The sequence below is a fragment of the Apis laboriosa genome, unplaced genomic scaffold, assembly GCF_014066325.1.
Source record: "Apis laboriosa isolate Shangri-la unplaced genomic scaffold, ASM1406632v1 scaffold13_cov153, whole genome shotgun sequence".
NCBI lineage: Eukaryota > Metazoa > Arthropoda > Insecta > Hymenoptera > Apidae > Apis > Apis laboriosa.
This window is the reverse complement of record NW_025221370.1, coordinates 581,923-602,949: the sequence shown is the minus strand read 5'-3', so window position 1 is coordinate 602,949 and position 21,027 is coordinate 581,923. Positions and strand designations below refer to the sequence as shown.

Below are 21,027 nucleotides of genomic sequence, written 5' to 3'. Positions count from 1 at the left end.
TTTACGACAACAGAGGGACAACACTGTCTCTTACACGATTATTCCAGCGTGAAAGTGAATTGCGATTCGTCGAAATAAGAGAAGTGGTAATAATTCATTTCAAATGTTGAAAAATATATACGTATACATACGCAAAATAAAATAAAAAGGAAATACATAGCATGGAAAGTAATGCACAAGTATGTATTTCAACTTTCATTCTTCAACAAGCTGGCTGACCTTCTATTGTTCTCTTTATCGCGTCTCACCAATAGATACCCGATTTACCTTTTAGCAGAGTCGAAGAAAGTGCAACGACCACTCCCCTCCCTCGACTTGGTTACGCTGAAAACTCAATTCAGAAGTTTGCGCCGGTCGGTTCAAGACCGATTGTTCGAGACCGGCCTGGATCAATGGATTAATTAACGCGACGCTCCTCGAAACAGGAAAGTAGTAGCTAGCTCCAATCCTATAATCCTATCCGATAATTAAAATTGAACACCTCTTCGGTTTCGAGCGGCGTGAAATTCAATTAGCCCTAACCGCGAGTTACTGGCGACCGCGTTCGATCAGATTTACACCGAGTCGAATTCAAGATGGCGGTCACTACCAACAGGAGTCGCGATGACTCACGATGAAAATTACAAGGGGCGTACGGAAACACCCTCGTCGCGTGTCCCTCTTTATTCTTATTATTCCGATTCTGATGCAAATTCACTGGTGGACACTGGATCGTTTTATTGGTGACGATGGTGGTCAACCGTGTCAACCGCTTTAGCAAGATTGGTGGAGAAAAATTGAGGTAAACTCACTTGGAGAAGCGAACGATCGACATTGCTCGACGTTGGATTTGGTTCGAAGGAACGGTGCTAGTTACCCTGGTACCGGGTTACACGACGCTTGCTTCGCGTGCTGGAAGGGTACTTTCGTTAATTTTTACGATATCGGCCTCGAATTTCGTTCGATCGCTTTTGTTTTTTGCGAAAGTTAACGAGCAGACTTTTCCTTTTTTTATATGCATTCACGATTCAGTAATATCGGAATATTTATATAAATTTCGGCACGAAATTTCGTTGTTTTTAGATGCGATGTTTTACTACCCGAGGAGTAGAAATCTTGTTCAATTAGTCTAGAAGAAGAACAAAGGTAACGATGCAATTGCGTCATGTACGAAATGAATGTATCGCGACGATAATGGCGATTTTAACGAGAATCTTAGGAGGAAACGCTCGATTTCAATGAGCGGAAGTAATACGCGAGGGACGACCGTCTGTTCGAAAGCACAGATATTCAGGCGTGTAAAAGAGAAAAAAAAAAAAAAAAAACGTTCGAACGCTGAAATCAATAACGATATTCAACAAGATTACGCAAGGCACAGACAGATGTACAGCGGTATCGGTTGTATCAGTTAACCTACATTCGTTCGAGTACGATCTTTGGCATGATTAATTTTAATTTTAATTTTCGAGGGAAATATTTATTCGTGATAAATGTTGCTCGAAAGGAAAAGGGAAAAGGGAGAGTGTAAACTGGATTTTAAAACTTTAAAGTTGAATTTGTGCGTAACGTTGACGGGGAGAAAATGGAAGGCGAACTATTGAAAAATTGAATCGTACGCGACGGTCGCCGCAATAGATCCTTGGAACGACGATGGAACGACGATTCTGAAATTCAAGAGCTCGAACTGGGTCACCCGGATCGTGATACTTCCTCGTCTTTTTTATCCTGTATCGCGTAGAACGAGTCCTTCAAAGTTATCTCATCTATAGGCGTGCCTCCTATAGCCGTTCCTGCGTTGTGCAACACACGGTTCCCAGAGGAAGTGGAACGAGCCGCGTATCCTCTACCGAAAGAAGAAGGAACTTTGAACTTGGCTAACATTTGCGATAATCAAAAAAGGTCAATCACTTGTAAAATTTCAAACGAAATTACGTTTTTTGATTTTTTTTTTTTTTTGAATAAAGAATCGTTTAACGAAAATGTATTTCGAAAATAGGCCGAAGAAGAAGAAGAAGAAGAACAAGTCGTAGGAGAAGCGAACAAAGTAACACTTTTTACGTGTTTACAAAAGGCGAATAAGAAGTGGTGGTTTCGAAACACAGTTGCAGATCGGTATTGGTATGGGAGGAACGAAAAGGAGAGGATTTTGAGAAACACTGCGTATCTGTGCCGAGCGCCACGCGACCAGGTCGTCCGGTCGGGCTGGGTGCCGGGTGTTGTTGAAATCAACGTGGTGGGGTTCCTTCGACGACCACAACCGGAGCCTTATGCCTTCAGTCGACTCTCGGCTCTCACTGCGACTCGAGCTGCCTGAGATTTCCGTTAATTAACCAACTACCGATCCGCGACAGTGGCTGGTGAACCACATCGCACCCGCTCGATACGTACCGCTCTCGCGGAGGAAATCGCCGAATCGCCAGCTTGTCGTCCGAAAAAAAACAACATCTGTCGAGAAGCGAAGGAGAGGCGGAGGAGGCCCTCGATCCCGCTCGCTAATCCATTCGCGAACCAGTGGCCAGTTGCGAAACCCGTCTCGTTTCCAGAGGATGAATCGATCGAGGTTGGCCGAGGATCGACGACGAGGCCTGCCGTTTTAAAAGCGCGTGCGAGCGAGCGAGGAACGATCGTCACGGCCCGATCCGGAGATCGATCCGACCAGTTCCTTTTACCGGTCGATCACCTCGATCCCGCGTCACAATCGCTCGTGGAGCGGGACGTGCACGTCGCGTACGCGTCGTTGGCTGTTAATTAGTACGTGGGTGCCGTGATAGAGTGGGAGAGGAGGAGAAGAGAGGAAGAGAGAGAGAGAGAGAGAGAGTGGATGCAAGGAGATGCCGAAAGCGGAGGGAGGAGGACTGAGAGGAGCAGAGGAAGAGAGCATCGAGGAATAAAAGAGAAGAGGGTTGAGGTTAAGCCGCGGAGTTAAATAGATGCAGGAATCTGTACGCGGCGCCATGCTGGTGTAGCAGCGAGAAAAAATATTCGGTGTGTATCTTTCCGTGTGAACGTGCCCGCGCGGATGGAACGTAGGAATCCCAGGAGCGTAACAGTCAACGCGTTTCGCGACCGGTCGAAGGGAGCGTGAATTCGTTCGAGGACCAGTTCGCTGCGGCAGAGGCGTTAGGAACCCGTTGAGACAGTTGCCAGAGACGGAGGAGGAAAACGTGGAGGTGAACGGTTCGTGGTCGATAACGAAGGATTTTATTACGGATTAAAGGATCGATGATCCTCGACCAGTGATTATTTTATCTTTTTTTCTTCTTTTCTTCTATCTCTCTCTGTTTCTTTCCTCTTCTCGTGTTGTATAAACGATACAAAGGAATACGCGTAAGGAACATGTTGTGCGGCACGTTCAGGAAGAAGAGAAGGCATCCAGGGGATGAGTATCGATTGGTGAGATCGAACACGATGCCTAGAATCCTGTCGGCGAAGGAAGGTAGCCTGGTCACGGTCCGGAGAACAAAGTCCTCGAGGGTGGCGGCTCGTTCCCCTCATCTCAGGGATCTTCTGCACATGGTAAGCCATAAACGATCGCTGCGGTTTACGTGATTCCAGATATTTTCCTATCCTCGAGATAAATCGATCGCGACATCGGCCAAGGACTCTCGAGAAAAGAAATATGGCCGATTTCGTTGTCCTTTCCGGCTCGAGAGATTGGAACAAAGAACGAGAAAGGTCGTGAACGGCCTTGCGACTTTATCTCATTTTCCGTTTCCTTCGATTCAAAAATCGATCTCGATAATAATTTTTACCGAAATTGTATTTTGTATTCGATTCGCGTATTCCGAAGCAGCTGTTTGAACACGGACAAACGATTTCGACCATGTAACGCAGCTGCTATCCCCGAGAATTAGATAAATTTAGTTTCAAGGATAATTTTTCAAATCGAATATTCGTAATATACGTACCTCGCGAAAAACTTTGACTCTACAAATTTATTCGATTCCCTGATTCTCTCGAGGAGTGAAACGAAAATAATTCGAAGAAGAATTATTGTCGATCTTGCGGCATATTTTGCCCCGTATGGCAACGAGGGGGCTTCGAGCCGGCCCAATCGATTCTTCCCTCGAACGACTCTCCGATCGTCTCTCGAACACGCGAATCCGAACGCTTCATGCCGTTCGCATATATCCGCGTATGCACGCGATGATACAGTCCAGCGGGCGTGTACTCGTTGCATAATTTACGACAGCGTCCGCGCTCGAGCGCTCGGAGTCGATTCGTTCGAAAGCAGGGTGGCGAGGAGAGCGATCGACCGATCCCACTCCGATTTCCCGATTCGGCTAACCTAATCGCGCGATTAGGATATTAATACTCTCTTGATGCGATATTAATACCCTCCTCCCCTATCTTGTGTACCGTTCTGTACTGCCGAAGATACAGTTTACGTTGCAATTTAACGATTAAATCTCCTTTTAACACCCAATCGGGGAAAAAAACTAATAATTAAACTGATGCAAAAACTTGTCCCTCAAAAGAGGAAATTCGAAGATAACTTATCTGGGAGCAATAAAAGTGTCTACGAAGATGCAAGGGAGGCGAGAAAATGGAGAAACGAGAAGAGGGGCATCGTGCAGAAATTCGGCACGTCTTCCAAGAAGCTCGACGAATTCCCCCGGTTACACGATCACGTTGGGGACTGTGGATGGTATCGATCGGTGGATCGAGGGGGGCCGGTCACGATCATCCTCTTTGTCCTCGCCTTTCCGAAACTCCTCCTCGGTGTTTCTTTTACGGTCTAAATCCGGCCACGGAGGCGCCTGTGACCGCTCGCAGAAGTCGCCACGAGATACTCGTGAGAGGGAGAGAGAGAGAGAGAGAGAGAGAGCAAAAGGAAGCACGCGAGCCACCTTCTCGAGATGTTGGCCTTATAAGGTCTCCTCCTTGGGTGCTGCTCGGTCTTCCATTAGAAATCCTTTGTCGTCCCGGCCTCTTTTTCCGGACGGATTCTCGAGGGCTTTTCGTCGCCGGGATAGAATCCGCGGGCCCAACCTGGATAGCGAAACGGGGAGATCGTTAGGAAGAAGGTTGGTTCGTGTCGCGGAGCATCGTGGAGAAGAGTTTTTAAGATAATGAGAAAGCGAGCCGTGCTCTTCTTTCTTCGTCCACTTGAGAGAATTACCTGAGAAAGGGATCACGATCTGGATCGGCCTTTCTAACGCCGTAAAACCGGCATTCTTCGGAGTCTTTTTTACCGCAACGAATCTTTGCTCCCGGGGACCGACCACCTCGGCTCCCTTTGTCCAGGGCACCCGGTATCGTCCCTAGTTTACGCTCCTCCTTCGCTCGAGCCATCATTAATCCGAGCGTTGTTTTCGCTTCTTCCTATTTTATGTATTACGAAAATAAGTCTGATCGAAGGAAGAGACTGACTTTTCTAGCGACTCTTTATACCTCTAACTATATGTATCGAAGAAACGTCAGATTCTGATTCTTCATAAAAAAGTGCGACGCGGCGTGAAAATTTGTCGAGCGATTGTTGCGAGTTCCTTCTCTCGGATCGACGCGTTTCCAGCCGCTGGTTTCAGCCTCTCTTCCTCGGCAACGCGGACAACGCGCATAAAAACGATCTCGACTCGATTTCTATAATTGCCGTGGTACTTTTTCAACGTCCTTCGTTGCCGAGTAATCACCACCGCCTTTCACTATTCATTCGTCGGAGCGGGTTTCCAATACCTCGTTTGATCGGGAACGCGCGAGAACCAGGAAATTAGATTCGAATCCGTGTTGGCGATCGCTGGAGGAGATTTTTTTTTCCACCCCTCGAGGGGATGAAACGGGGATGGGAGAAGAAGCGATTTCATCTCGGCTGGCAATTTGTGTACCCGGTCAGCCCGGTTCCTTCCCTTTTGCGCGCTTTTGTTCCCCCCCTTTTTGCTCGTCCCTCTTCTTCTTCTTCTTCTTCTTCTTCTTCTTCTTTGGCTTGGTCTTCTCTCGCTGGAATTCCACTTCCCCCTCCCACTTCAGGACTCGCGAAATATCTCGACGCATTCCTGCGCACCGTGCAGGTCCGATTTGTGCCCTCTTGTCGTCGGGCTTAAGGACCTGTTACGACTCTTTCCGAGTTGAAGCGTCCACCTTCGATTCCACCTCGAAATTAACGCGACGGAAAAACACCGATGCACGCGTTATTAAAAGACGCGGGAGTTAATTGATATTTTTCCTGGAAAAGAGGAAAAATACGCGTTCCTATCCAATGAAAACAAAATCGAGTATTAATAATGGATTAATAAAACTCGCGCTTGCAGTTTGTTAATGGAAAGTTAATAGCAGGAATATTTTCTATATCCTAACCGCTATTTCAATCTATCTGAGGGAAGGGTGGGAGGCAGCTTGGTAATCTTCGTAACTGGTATCAGATGCCATCGAATCCGAACCGCCTTTTAGATACCCGCTTTTCTTCCGGTAACCTTCCATCGATGGTGATCTGGACGACGAAAAATTCCCATGAAAATGGCGAAATCGTTGCATAAGCGGTGGTGACGAGAGGACGCCAAAGGAGTAGCTCTCTCGGTTCAAGGAACTTGTATCGTCGCGCCCTATATTTCGTTATCTCGGTGTCGTTAAACCACGGTTTAACTCGCCGGTTTTCTTCTAGTCGATAACGCGATACGCGCGGCTCAATTGTAGTCGGGAATTGCGCGATTACGCTTTTCAAACGGACGCTTCTTTTGTGGAAAACAAGCGTGGAAAACAAACGTGGAAAACAAGGAGGGTTCTTTTGTTTCGATTCGATTGTGAAAAAAATTGTTGGAGGCCGGGATGGGATTATTTTTCGGGCGATTAACACGACGTAAATTGATTTTAGAATCGGTCGTGGCTTCGCGATGGATAGGATCGTTGTTTGCACGCGCAGCTCTGGTTGAGGAAGAGGAGGTTGAAAGGTTTTAGAAAGTCATCCTGACTTATTGAGCTTTACTCTTTTATTAGAAAGTTTGCTGATACTGTGATTCTTAACGGAAGACCAGAAAGCAATTTACAGTTAACAATTGGTGAAATCAAACGCATTGTTCAATTTCCTACATACGAGTCTTTATTATTTGCAATAACTTTTATTAGTTTTATAAATATATATGTTATTTACTTTTACTTTACTTTATCGATCGTGGCGAATGGAAGGAAGAAATTTGAGAAGAAAGAAGAAGAGAAAAAAGACGTCGCGTTCGAACGCAATTTTATTAGCGAGACGACGATTCGTTTGACTCGATTCGATTCGTTGGAGCGTTCTCTACCTCCTCCGGATTGGTTTACGCCGGTTTCAATTTGTGGCGCCGTCCGCGAAGCTTCTTCTAATTACCGCTAATTAGAGCCGATGCTGTAAGTGGCGGCTGTTCCCTTCTCGGATCGTTGAAAGGAATTCCCCTCGACTATTGGCGTCGCCTAGTTTCCAGGAACGTTACTTTATCCAGAAACGGGACAGAGACTCTGAAAGCGATACCGGCGCTTCTTCTTGCGTTACATCCTCGTTAGGCTAGACATTTTGCGTATCAAAAATTTTAATCTTCCTTCTCGAATCGGATACTATGTGGATTTTTTTAACTCCACACCTATACCATACATTTCCAATTTTCCAACGTTTCTTCCTTGCATTAATTAAACGCGTATATCTATAATTAAAACTTTTTCCTTTTTTTTTTAAAACGACGATTTGTCGAAGTATTTCAACAGATTCGTTTTACAAGCTTGTCGCTCTTTCGAGTCAGAAGAAAATGGTTAAAAATGGCGGAAGAACGTTGATACGAGAGAAAACTCGGTCGCGAGAAACAATGGTGTAACTCTATTAGGATCGTGCAAAGGTTGGCGGGCGAATATGACGATTCTAGGAGAGGTTAAATCGGGCCCACATGCGCATTTCACTGGGCGTGGCCGGCCACTGTACTCCACTTAATCCGAACGACAACGTCGACGAAACACGCTTCGCTTTGCTTTGCAGAATTCTCCAAAGCGATTGAATCATCCGGGTTCAGTTGGATCGATATCTCTCCGTTAAACGTCCAAACGGATAAGGCATAACGAGAAAAAGTGTTTCCCGACGAGAGTAATATCATTTCGTGCCAAACATTTCCCTCCCCCCAATTTCTCGACGAACTCTCTTCGATCTAACGAGATGAACGAATCGACAGTTGGGAGGAGATCCTGAAACGACGAGTTAAAAAGGTCCTGCCGTGGGATAGTCTCTCCGCTTCTCAGGGACCCTTTTGGCCTCGGTGCGGCGTTTATATTTCTCTCTCCACCACCTTCTTTCTCTCGCGCTTGCTTCATACCTTGCCCCTTTCCGCAGCCGGGAGATGTAAATCTTCCGAGATGAACTTTTGCCTCTTGCGTCAGCCGAGGCAACTTCAAAGGTCCGAAACTCTGGCCATGCTTGCCTGCTTCCACGGAACAGGCACCGAGGCCATGTTAAAAATTAACCACTTAACTTTTCGTTCGCGACAGCGCCACGAATTCGTGCCATTTATCAATGTCTGCAATTTTCTCCTTTTCTTTTTTTTTCCCCAGTCCAGTAGAACCCGTTCAAATTCGTCACTTTCGGTATTCGGAATATTTCTCGTCGAAATATCCGTCAAAATTCGAACAACCTTCAAATCCTAATCCTAAAATGATCCGAAACATTCCGATCTCCATGTTCCAGCGTCTAGCTAGTCCGCCATATTGGCTGTGTATAGAGAGGACGGTGTCGCATTGGTCCGCTCGCGAGAACGGTACCCTCGGCATCGAAAGCGAGAAGAAGCTAGGAAGCGATCCGGCTGAAAAGTGGTACAAACGCGATTCAACCTGGCAAGAGTTGTCGTTGGAAAAGGGGGAAGAGAGGAGAGAAAGATGCGCGCGACGGAGAAAGATGAACGACATTGTCGTATCCATTGCCGCCGAATTCTCGTCCGAATTTCTCGTAAACTCCCACGCGTGGCGAAGGCTGAAGTCGCTCTCTCGTCGGAGGAGCGCCGCCGAGAGGGGTCTCGGGCTTCTCTAGGTGCATTCAACTCGTCCCTGGTTCGTCTCGTTGGTGGGGTTTAATGGGCAGGCATGTCGTGTACCGTGAACACCGCACCGGCAATCATGACTTACGCGTATCGACGCGCGCGAACCGCATAGGACGGCGGGCATAATGCCACGGGAACGCTTCGCTCGTGGCCTGTTTCAATTTAATGCACAATTGCTCGCTTCGTGTCTCGCTCCGCGTTTCCTTTCTTCGTCGAGATCCGCCCGATCCCCTCGTCGGTGTGCCGGGCCTCCTTTACACATGCGCGCGCTTCCCTCTCTGTGGCCTGGTTGTTGGACTTTCCAGAATAATTCCAACGACGCGAGATAGCGTTCTCTCTATCTCTCTCTCGTAGGAAGGGGAATAATCTTTTTTCCTTTTTTTTTTTTGAGAGGCGAGATTTTAGAGAGAGACGCGATCGGTGAGAATTGGATCGGCTCGGATGATTGGACAACGATTGATTTGATATATATATATATAATAAACGATTGTTGGTGTACGTTGATATAGATGGAAATTAGATAGAGTATCGTGAGAATTTATACAGCGATGATATTGCGAATGTTGCGAGTTAGAGTTAGCTTGGTGAAATTTTTTCGTATCCCAGTTTTTATATATAAGTATAACGGAAAGAGGAACACGCGAATAAAGGAATGAAAAATACATGAGATTCGGGGAAACGTAACGTATCGAGCGTGAAATCTAACTTATTAACGGCGTTGAGAAGATACGTTTCTTCCGCTTAATCTGATCTAAAATCGTTGAATCGAGCGCATTCTATTCTTTTCTCTTTAATTGCGTGTACCTCGTATTAAATAATTAGTAATATCGGGTTCGTTAAGAATTATGAAAATGCAAGAGATAAAAATTTTTTTTTTTTAAGATTGCAATCTTGCGACTATTTCGCACACGTGCTTTAATGAAAAATACTCGTGTAACGATTAAGATTCCAATTAACCCAAGTATTATCCGTATTATTGTTCGAGGCGAATTATTCCAAAATATAAGATACAAGATACAAAAACTTGAAATTATGCAATTAAAGAGGATTGTTCGAAATCCATCTCTCATTTTCGAAACGCGATAATCGAGCATCCCCCCTTTCTCCTTTTCCGGCATTAAACGATTTAATAAGCGCATTACGTAATCAGAGAAACGATCCTCGTTTTCTGGAAACGATCGTAGTAAGCTGAATTATCGAGAGCCTTCTTCCTGACGCGGTTCTCGAAAAACCGCTATTACCATCGACCGATAATCAAGCGATAACGATCGTCCGTGTCCAGGTAGCGGCGAGAATGCGAGACTGGTAGAATGCATTTTGCATGCACCACGATATCCCGGATTACGGCATGAGCGCTGTTAATTGGTGCGCACAATACGATTGTGCCAGGATGCAACTGCCATGCCGGTACGACTGCATTCTCCTCGCTGGCTAGCCCGAATTCTTCGCCCGTTAAAACAGAGTTCGAATTCTCTGGACACGGATAATTATTCCTAACTGGATACGTGATCACGTACATCAGTACGAATGCTGATGGAGAAAGGAAAAATGGAACATTCGCGCAAATTGAGAAGAGAAGAATTCTTTTTCGGATTGATTTAATAATTTTGAGTTGAGTATTTGCAATAATTCGACAAAATTATTCTTGTCCTTTTCACGAAGGATAAATAAATATACACAAAGTCGAAATATATATTCGAAAAAGCGGCGGAATACATAATGAAATCGATGCCACGATTGATATTTCAATATTGGCAACGTCCATATGGCATACCGTCATCACGGTCGAACGATTCGAAAAAAAAAAGAAACGAGCAAATACACGGGAAGCACGAGAACGTGAGCATCGTTTTCCAGTTCAATGCCAGACTCGATATTGTATATACCCTGTTTCATTCGCCGACCTCTTTACATAGAGGGTGTGTTGTGACCGAAAGATCTCCATTCGATGGTCAGGATGTCGCGACGTGGCGCACGTAGACGACGATAACGCGGTTTCATTGCGTGCTTCGATCGAATAGCAACATCGTGGCAACGAACGCGGAGGCGAAATCAATTAACTCGGCCACGTGTGTGGACGCACACGAACCTGACCTCCCGTTTTCCATTGTACAAGCGGGTAGTAGTACGCGTAGTACAACCTACAGAGTTACGTATACTATACGTACGCTTTTCCCGTACGTGTACAGGCAGCGTTGTCCTGAACGAGTACGGCCTGTACCCGCGTACATTAGCCGCGTGGGTTGCCATGGGCAACCCATGACTAACACACGTTCCAGCATCACGTGTCTCTCCTGCGTCTGTCTCTTTCTCTCGTGGTTCGCGCCAGTGCCGCCCTAACTGGTGGCGCTGCGCTCTTGTCATTTAGTTTCGATTTTATAATCGAATTTTGTAACAATTTTGTGTCGTTGTATCGTTATTTTTTATACAAAAATGTTTTACAAACGAAAATATAAATGAATATACAAAGTTTTTGTGAGTGTCGGGCAATTGGAGCTGATTAACAATTCGATTTCTGTGTTTAGAAGATACCTTTCTCGAAGATATCGTTTGGAACGATATAACAACGAAATAGAGGTTAGTTAATATCGTTTAAGATAATTATTTGATTGATCGTTTAATATCGCGTATAGATAATTATGAAATCAAAGTAAGAAAATCATTCTTAAATGAAATTTTGATAAAAGTATTCTTTAAACGTCTAAGGAGATTATTTATTCGATACGTTTTTTACGTTTATTACGTATTTAACAAGTGAGCGGAGATACAGCTACAAGTAAGTAGCGGTAACGGACGTGCGATATTTTAGTTGAATTTTTTACCATTCGTTTGCTTGTTACGGTACTGAGGGTCATTCTTCCTCGTCCTGTAAGTTATGCCCATCTTCTTCTAAAGTATTCCGCTTCTTCAAGTGCTCTAGCATCCAGGAGGTTTGCTCCTCTTCTCCTTGTCGTTCTTATCGTGACATACTTGCCATTTTCATCGCTCCTCTTTCTTCCTCGATGGTACCTAGCTCAGGGATGTATCGTGGCTCATTGCGGTTCAACGATGCGTAATTTTCAGAGACGTTGCTTACGTAATATTTCACGAACTTGCAGGGTGATTCAAATTATCGATTATTCGAATCGTTTTATCGTCGTCGACTATTTATCTATTTTATAATTGATAACTTTTTTTTGCTTTATCGCTAAATTTAGAAATGTCTTTGTCAACTTAACAAAAAAAACTTCGTTTCCAACAAACCAACGAAATACTTAATACTAATAATAAACTAATGGAATTTCAATTGTCTTATCCCTTCGACAAGATTGTTCCTTATTAAAAAGATCTTTTCTCGCGAATGATTCTTTCTTATCGGCAATTTGTCACGCTCCACAAATCTATATTCCGAATCCCGTAACGCGCAAGCATAAAAAGATGAAATCCCTGGCGCTAGAAGAAAGTCGCTATTTCTGGTATCCCTCGGGGCGTTAGATCCAGGGTCTCGACTGAAAACGGATCGTCCCTGAACTCGTAGCGACTCCACGCGAAAGGGAAGGGGTCATGGAACTGGAGAGAGGGAGGAATGGATCGAGTTGAACAGAGATGGACAGTTCCTGGTGGGGGAGGATGAAGGACAAGAGCGGGAGGAAGAGAAACGGAACAGGGATGCTGCTCTTGAACAAAGATAGTGCACACGGACTAAGAAGCGAGACAGAAAGAGAGAACTATTTCTGGCCACCCTTGGCTATGTTTTTTTTCTTTCTTTCTCATACTTCTCTACCCTATCTCGTTTTTCTTTTTCTCGTCTTTGCCCAATTACGGATGGTAGTTGGCCGTTTTTTCGTCCACTTGCGGAAAGAAGAAAGTCACGATGAACGAAGAAACGAGAGGTCGAGGAGAGAAATGCTTGGGAGAATAGCGGCGGAAGAAAGAAGGAAGTCGAGGATGATGGAGAAATAGAGTCGAGCTAAAACGTCGAGGGAAGCTGTAACGAAATACATATAAAGAGCGCATATATAATATATGCGACGAAAGAAAGATAGAGTGAGATAGAGTCGGCAAAGAGACAGAAACGAACGAAACGAAGAGGGAAAACAGGAGGTTAACAAAGGGTGGGAGGAAGATGGCGTAAAGGTAGCGCGATAGAGGCTAACGTACAGAGAACAGAGAGGGTACTAGAGTTGCGGGGAGAGCTCTAGAGTGGAACCAAGATGGGATGACGAAACTACGAGGAGGAGAAAGAAGAAATTAAAGGGAGAGAGAAGGTTTGAACGAGAGAAAGATAAACGGTAGGTCTGACTGAATCATCGAAGAAGGATGAAAGATACGATGCGGTTGTGAGTAACGGGGAAAGAACGACGAGAGAGAGGTAATGAAAAGGTGACGAGTGCGAGAGAGACGGAAGAGCGGCGGACGATTCAGTGAAAAGAGCGAGAGTGAGCGACAAACGGAGCTTTCGAGAGTACAAGAGAGAAAGTATTACTGTTCCCTGTCCGTGGAAAAGAGAAGGAGAGGGCAGATGAAGCACGTCTGGACAAGAGAAAGAGAGAGTGTGAGCGAGGAAGGGAAAGAGCAGGGACGAGACAGAGTGCGCCCACCGAGCCGCCTCCATACCACCTCCAGCATTCCCGGCCTGCACACACAGTTGCAGCTGCACCGCCGCCGTGGTTCGCTCGTGTGCACATGCGAGACTGCGCGCGCGTCCATCTCTCGCTCGCAATCATCTCTTCGCCGGTACGCTGTGTGTATTAACGACGCGCTCTCTTCTCGATATCGAACCGTATAGCGTGTAAGTTTTTCCTCTCGACAAGAGAGTGTCGTGTACTACTGAGATCGAGCCAGTCCTCGTGACTGTCGTGTAAAAGGAATCGTGACTATCGATCGGATCATCGTCGTCAATGTTCGTGAACGAAATTTCGGAAAACTTTTCAAATTTTCCAAAAATCGTATCGTATATATTGTTCTCCAACGAAGTCAATTTCATCGCCAGTGAGATACCCAGTGAACAAATTTTTTCCAAGTAAAATTTTTTCGGAGCATACGCGATTGGTGCACGTGCATTCGTGGTCCCGGTATCACATCATAAATTTCGACATCTTGTTAGTTCCAGGAATATATTACGCGATCGATCAGAAAAACTTTGACATTTGGCAAATGTCAGCGGTAGTCTCTGGCGGAGTGGCTTCCATATAATCGAATCGTGGCTTCCACATAATCGAATCGTGGCTCGTGATAAACGATAAGAAAAAGCGGTTACAGTTGAGTGTTCTGTTTTCGCTACACACGCACGCACACACGAATATCGCGGTTGTTTCCTTCGCTGTTGTGATATCCGATCGATTTCAAGGGAGACATGTGATCTCGCGTCGAAACGAGTAAGGAATAGGATCGAGAAGAAGCATCAGCTTGACCGGTCGCTCAGAGGCTCGAAAGGGATTTGAAGATGGATTGGATGAGAAGGCAGGACATTAAGGAGGAGTCACCGGAAACTCCTACCGCTCTGACACCGGATGAGCCCGACGAGTCCTACTTCGAGGAAGACACCTCGATAGACGAGGGCATGGTACGTGATTCGCGTGGCTATTGCCACTTACGCTACCGTTCGTTTCGAATCAAACTACGAATCATTTTATTCGTAAATTTCAACCTTGAGATTACTCTTTTACTTAATTCTAATTTCTTCGATAATGAAGCTCGTTACAAGAATCCTCGAAAAGATTTTCACTTTTTGTGCGATTAGAAGATAGCATGATTTAGAGTTCGAGTAACCGGTTCAGGTCACTGATAAATCGTGAAAGGCATACTCTCGATATTCTCGTGTTTGCAAATCATATAGCGAGAGAACTTATTCGACGAGTAAAAAGTTTCGCAACGAGGAAATGTTGCCATTGTTTCAACCAACTATTACGCGATGATTCATTCATTCATTCAAGTTTTGAACAATAATTTTTTCCTAATTCGTATAATAACGATTGACGAGCACGAAGGAAATCCGAGATTAATCGCAAAATCATCAATTTTCGATTGCGTAATCGCGTATGACTTGAAACGAGTGTCACCGACTCTCGTATCCAGGATATATTATTAATGGAAAAGTATGCATGTTAATTTAACGCGTCGCCACGCACCGAGAACGTTTCGAAAGTTTGTTCCGATCTTTACGCCGATCTCGTTCCTCTCGAGAAACTTGCGAGGGAAATATTTACAGGAGACGTTACGTATCGATTTCAATAGAATTTCCTAGGAAAATACGATACGCGAAAGATCGAAGATTAATCTTCTTCGTTAAAATTTAATTTAATCCTCTTCGTAATACCTTCTTTGTTGAACCCGAAACATTCAGGTATAAAATAAATATTTATCGATATCTGGATTTTAACTTTTAATCCCCCGTAATCTGTACCGTAATAAACTTTCCTCGAAGTCATAATACATAGACATAATATTACAATACGGATTCTAATTCTCAATAACACACACAAGTTACTACAACGTACATTTATACGCTGCGTCATTGATCTTCAATCTTTCGCCCATAGATCGTCGCGTAGGAAACGTGTACGCACGACGTGGTATACCTCGACTAACTCGATTCTATTTCACGCGCATTTGCTCGCAGTAATCGTCGCGGGCGGCTTCGTGTCGTGAATCCATGTCCGATAATAATTTAAATTAACGATGCTCGTGTTACGTTGGCCCACGGCCACGTAAATTCAGCCGAGCTTCTTTCTTCCGGCCGTGAGGCAAACTCGCGAGGAGATCCACAGACGGGGATTTAGGTCTGCCATTAATTTTGCTTTATCTCACCTTGACCCTTCCCCCATCCCTTCCCTCCCCTCTCGTCCCCTTTTTAATCTTTACGAGGCTGCGCGAAGTAAGAAGTTATTACGACGCTTCCTTCCGGCGAGGCGCGCCTGTAATTGTTATCATTTTGAGCGGAAGATGGTATTCTCTCTCTCTCTCTCTCTCTCTCGATGCTTTTAAACGCTCGACGGATCCAACTCGAACTTCTGCAATATTATTATTAAAATGTTTATTCGCTCTCTGAATTTCCACTCTTGTGAAACTGTTTTCCGTTTAAAAAATACGATATTTATTCCTCTCGCACTCCTCGAGGAATAATCTCGACTCGAGATAAAACCATTTACCGCCATATATCACCATCATACGTACGTACGAGCAAATGCACGCTTGTAGGATAGAACGCGACCGTTTCCGCGCAAAATCTCACGTCCCACGATACTTGCTTAACGATCCCGTCTCCCTTAACTCGCGAGAGGGCATCGTGATTCGGTTGGATCGACGACGACGAGACTCGGTATCTCGAGTTACCAGTCCCTGGTAATTGGCACGCGGGGTGGGCCCAGAGGAGTGGAGAAGCGGCCGTTGAGGGAAATTCGAACACGTGTCGCGATCGACCCCCTCTTTTCTCGACCCGGCCTCCTCGACAGGGCGCGAACGTTGCAGCGGGCTTAAGCGGGCAACGAGAAAATGGACTCGAGTGTAAAGTTACCTCGAATCTACAGTTACGGCCATTGTTGCGGCCGTTCCGTTGCCTCTGAAGTGGCTGCTTGAATTACGGCCCTGAAGCCCCCGAGTCTCGATCGAGCACACGCACGGTTAAACGCGCGATATTAAACGTTTTTAAAACGCGAAGATCGATAGGAAAGATCGTAACGCTCCGCTTGAAAAACGTTCCGATCGATGTAACGTATGGTCGCGTTTAAACGGAGGGGAGAGCCTCGAAGCCCTGCTCTTAACGGATATCTGCGTATCTGCGTGGGAGTTGATACGCCGATTTCGCGTATTATTTCTCGGAGCGATAAAACAATGAATTTCGAAATATTTCTCCTCGGATTGTTTTCGAAAAATGATCCCCGAGATATCCAGAATGTGGAACGAGAAGAAAGAGAGAGGAGTTGGAGGTGATTCATCGGCGACGTTCAACCGTCGTCCTTGGAGCTTCCGCCCGTGACATCGAAACGACACGGGAGGGGAGGAAAGGGAAAAAAATCGTGTTACGAGATTACGGTTATTGGCCATGCAGAGGACCGCGTTCGGTTATCTGTCTCGTGTTTTGGTGGGTGCGCGTGTGGCGGCAGATAAATATGGAGGATCAACGAAGCGGCGGCGGTTATCGGAGGGCCGTGTACCGAAGACGGAAGTCACGTGAGCCTTCGGTAGCCTCTGTTCAGTATCATGGCCGGCGCGAGCCCCCTCCGTTTTTTCTTCCTAGACTCGATAAGAGGAAACGATAAAAGTGGTTGGAAGCCGGCCCGAAACCTTGGCAACGCCGTCGTGGCTCGAAGGCCGAAGGGCCAGGATGATTCAGCGACAGCTGCGTGGCCGAGGGCCGTCTTGCTCCCGAAATTTGTTAGTCAAAATCGAAGCAAGAGGTGGACGCATCGACGCGCGATCGATCCTCTCGTGTCGCGGTTCCTCTCTCTCTCTCTCTTTCATTCTCCACACCTCTTCCGTCCGCAAATTGCTGTCCGGGATTTATAACTCGCCACACTTTGCTTTTCTTTTCTTTCCTTTTTTCTTTTTTTTTGCCACGTCGATCGCGACCGAATTGGTGTAATAATTTATGAATCTTGTCTCGATTGATCGTGTTTTCCTTTTACTCTCGTTGCACTTTTCGATCTGTCGTGGGTGGTTCCGTGTCTAGTCGGAGGGGAAACGTTCCAGACAAAAAAAAAGAGAGAGAGTATAGTATATGAATAGAAGTAGAGGATATTTTTCCGAATCGATGCATCGATCACCTACGCGACGTATCTACTTAAAAAAAATCTGGCCCTCGAAACTTGAAATCGCAATCCGTATGGAACTCGGCGGAGGAGAGTCGGTTAGTTAAAATGATTTTCGCGAACGAAAGCGACGAGCATCGAGGTCCCGGGACGCGAATGGCCGGAGATGGAGGGAAATATAATTTCAATCGCAGAGAGGAAATCCATAGGCGGGGTGGGTGGTGCGGGCGGAGAGCGAAACGGAGGGGGATGTTGGCGACCAGTCGCCGTGGCCGTCCACCCTCACCCCCTCTCTCGCTTCGTGGGGGATGAAGCATGAGTCACCGGGTGCCACCACCCCTGTTTTTCGGCTGTCTCGTGCCGGCAATCCACCCCAAACCTCTCCCTCGCGGATCAAACGGAACGAGGAGAGGACGGGCATTATCATAATCCTCGTCGACAGGGCGTAGGAAAGGAAAAAAGAGAAGTATAGTCGGAGTCAGATGGACGCGTTCAGGTGTCGTTGGTGCGTCATTGTTGCCTCCTCCACTGCTAACGATGATAATATTCGAGTCATGGCGAGTGATGATCGTCACGGGCGAGCGGATTGCTTCGAAAGTTAACTAATTCTTGTTTGCGGGGATGAACGGTCAAGGGAGAGATAATTTGGATAATCCACGTCCCGGATGTAAGAGGACGAAAACTTTTGTCTCCTTCTCTCGACTATGATCAGGATGGAAGGTTTACGTTTAGGTATCGGGGAAAGGTTGTAGGTATCGTGAAAGAGGCCCGGATTTATCGACTTTCGGTCAACGTCGATGTTGGATCAGATAGAAAGGCTGAAGATAGAACGTTAAATTCTCGTTACGTTGTAAGAGAGGAGGAGTGGTACGGTAGAATTCCATTTATACCGAGTCCATTTATCCGAGCTAAAGTTATAGTTACTGCCCCATTAACTCGAACTCCCCTCGAATCCATTTAGCTGGTTGAATCTGTATCATTCGAACGAGAGGTAGAACGAAACGTGTTTCGCGACTCGTTTTCCCGATTCGTCAGGATTCGAATAAACGGAGTAAAAAGTTTGGTATCCGAATAATTTTCCATCCACCAGAGGAAGAAAATTTCGAAATAGACGGTATTTCGAAACAGCAGTTCACTTTTCACCGGGAAGAGCATAGCCCACTTGAGCATAGCCAGTCGAAACGATTCGACAGAGAAGAATCTCGCATCGCTACACCATCGCTGTAAAAAAGTTTCCACTCGTCGTCTCTCTATCGCCATATTGAACTAATATCTCTCGGGGCATTCGCCGCAAAAACTATCCTACATTCTTTTTTCTCTTTCGTCCAGCTGGAATTCGAATCGTCGGATTAGAAACGGAGGGGGGATAAATAGAAAGAAAAAAAAAAAAGAGATACGGTTTCCGTTCACACGTGCGGGGGAGGTCATCGATCACGCGGTGTCGTCATCGCTCGACGCGTTAAGTTAATCCCATTATTTTCGTTCGTCTTGCCCCCGATATTACGAGAAAGGGGAGGCGACACGCGTGAAACGGGCATCTGGAAAAGTTGGCATCTGCCGTGCAACACCGTGGAACGAGTTTCGACGTCGAAACTAGATTACCAACCGTCCCTCCCAAGATGGAGGAATAGCGCGAATTTGTGCGCTTCTTTGGGGCGTGTACCGCTTTCGGACGATCATTATTGCGTACGAAGGGGTGGGTTTCCACCCTCCACGATTCAGGGGCGGAGGTTATCTCTTATCACCGTTGATTCGATCGAATGCCACGGGGAAATTATTGCCAAGGTTCAAATTATTTCACCTTGCCTATCTCGATTCCGCTCCAATTTGCACTTCCTGAAAGCTCACGCGTTTATTTTTTATCCTTCTCTTTGTCCTTCTTTTATTTCGAATACAATACAATTTTTAATCTTTCGCTTTAATTACACGCGACGCGAACCCGATCTTTCACGAATCGAGGAAACGATTTCGAAATATTTGATATTCGAAATTGTTGTTCAGTCGATGTATAGTTTTCGAGAACCGGGATTTGGATTCGAAATTCATACAGGGAATGGACGAATTGTGGACGAGCAGACACGTTGGTCGGCAGGAACGATTTGCGAGCCGGCGCGTATCGATTCTCCAGGCCCGGTGCAGTTTTTTGCTAGAGAGCGAAGCTAGAGAGGATTGCGCGAGTGGTGCAAAAACCTCGGCCGAGCGGAGAGAAGGATCTCGGCGTGGGCGAATGGTTATTATTGCTTGGCGCCAGACTGGAGGAGTCCCCATGCTAAGAAGTAGCTTGCGCTTCAACTCGCCTATTCTCTCTCGCGGGAGAAGAAACAATCGGAGGAAGAATTCGCGATGGATATTTCCCTTAAAAAGAACGATATTTCCGAAAACTCTCCGATCGAATCGCACGAATTCTTCCGTAAAACTCCTCCTCTCGAGTTTCTCTCGCCAGCTTACGATATTAACTCACCTTCATAGACGTCCCTTTTACGATCGTTCACGAAAACTTTCCACCCAAAGTCCGCAAAGTCATTCCATTCGCCAACAGTTCGATTACCCCCGTCACAGGATTCGGGAGGGACGATTTGGAGGGGTAATCGGTTGCGATATTTCCTAAGTGGATTCTCCGATAAGGCGCTGGACGCTCGTAAATAGGAGTCGCGGTAAAGTTTCGTGTCCGCTTTCCCGGCGATCCTGCGTGTTAGATCCCGCATCTAACGAGGTTGGCGGGGTTGTGGAGGATCGCGAAACGTCGCGCAGATAAGGTGAAACCGCCGAGGGTATCCGCTTTCTTATTGTCGTGGCCCGGCCGCGCGAGGGGGTATCGTAACGCGAGACGTAGCCGCAGAATGTCGCCGCTGGATTACGACACCCGTTTCCACGCAGCGTTCAACCGCCCCGCAACGCTTGCGAACGGTCGTTAAAACGCTCACTTCACCCGCTCCTCCTGCCAAATTGGATAGAAGTTGGACGAACTTCAATCGATCCAGCGTTAGATCGTGCCTCGTCTCGATTTAACTCGTTGCACTCCTGTTTCGCTCGGTCGAACTCCAGACTCAGACCCGCGCGTTCGAAATGGTTTCATAAGATTATCATAAGATAATTACTCACAAGATAAGATTGCACCTCATTATACGTAAAGAGCTTAGGAATCTATTTATGAAGCGATGTTCTAAAAAAGTCAAATAAATATAAATATTGTCGCCGTGCAACTTGAATCCCAGTGGTGCCGGAGAGTTGTCACCGCTGGAGTTAACTCGATTACCATAAGATAATTACTCATAAGATAAGATTATACGTAAAAAGCTTAGGAATCTATTTATGAAGCGATGTTCTAAAAGAAATAA

At 46.0% G+C, this 21,027-nt stretch overlaps 1 protein-coding gene across 3 annotated transcripts in view; it reads left to right on the top strand.

The window, feature by feature from the left end:
- Positions 1–21,027, top strand: part of LOC122720852 (amyloid beta A4 precursor protein-binding family B member 1-interacting protein-like) — a 115,673-nt gene that overhangs the window by 48,710 nt on the left and 45,936 nt on the right. The window contains exon 1 of one of the 3 annotated variants that reach the window (XM_043947884.1): positions 3,316–3,495. The exons of the other annotated variants lie outside the window; for them this stretch is intronic. Within the exon in view, the coding sequence (XP_043803819.1) occupies positions 3,316–3,495 (180 nt within the window). Of the gene's footprint in view, positions 1–3,315; positions 3,496–21,027 lie in introns of those variants that run through there. 3 annotated transcript variants of the gene reach the window in all.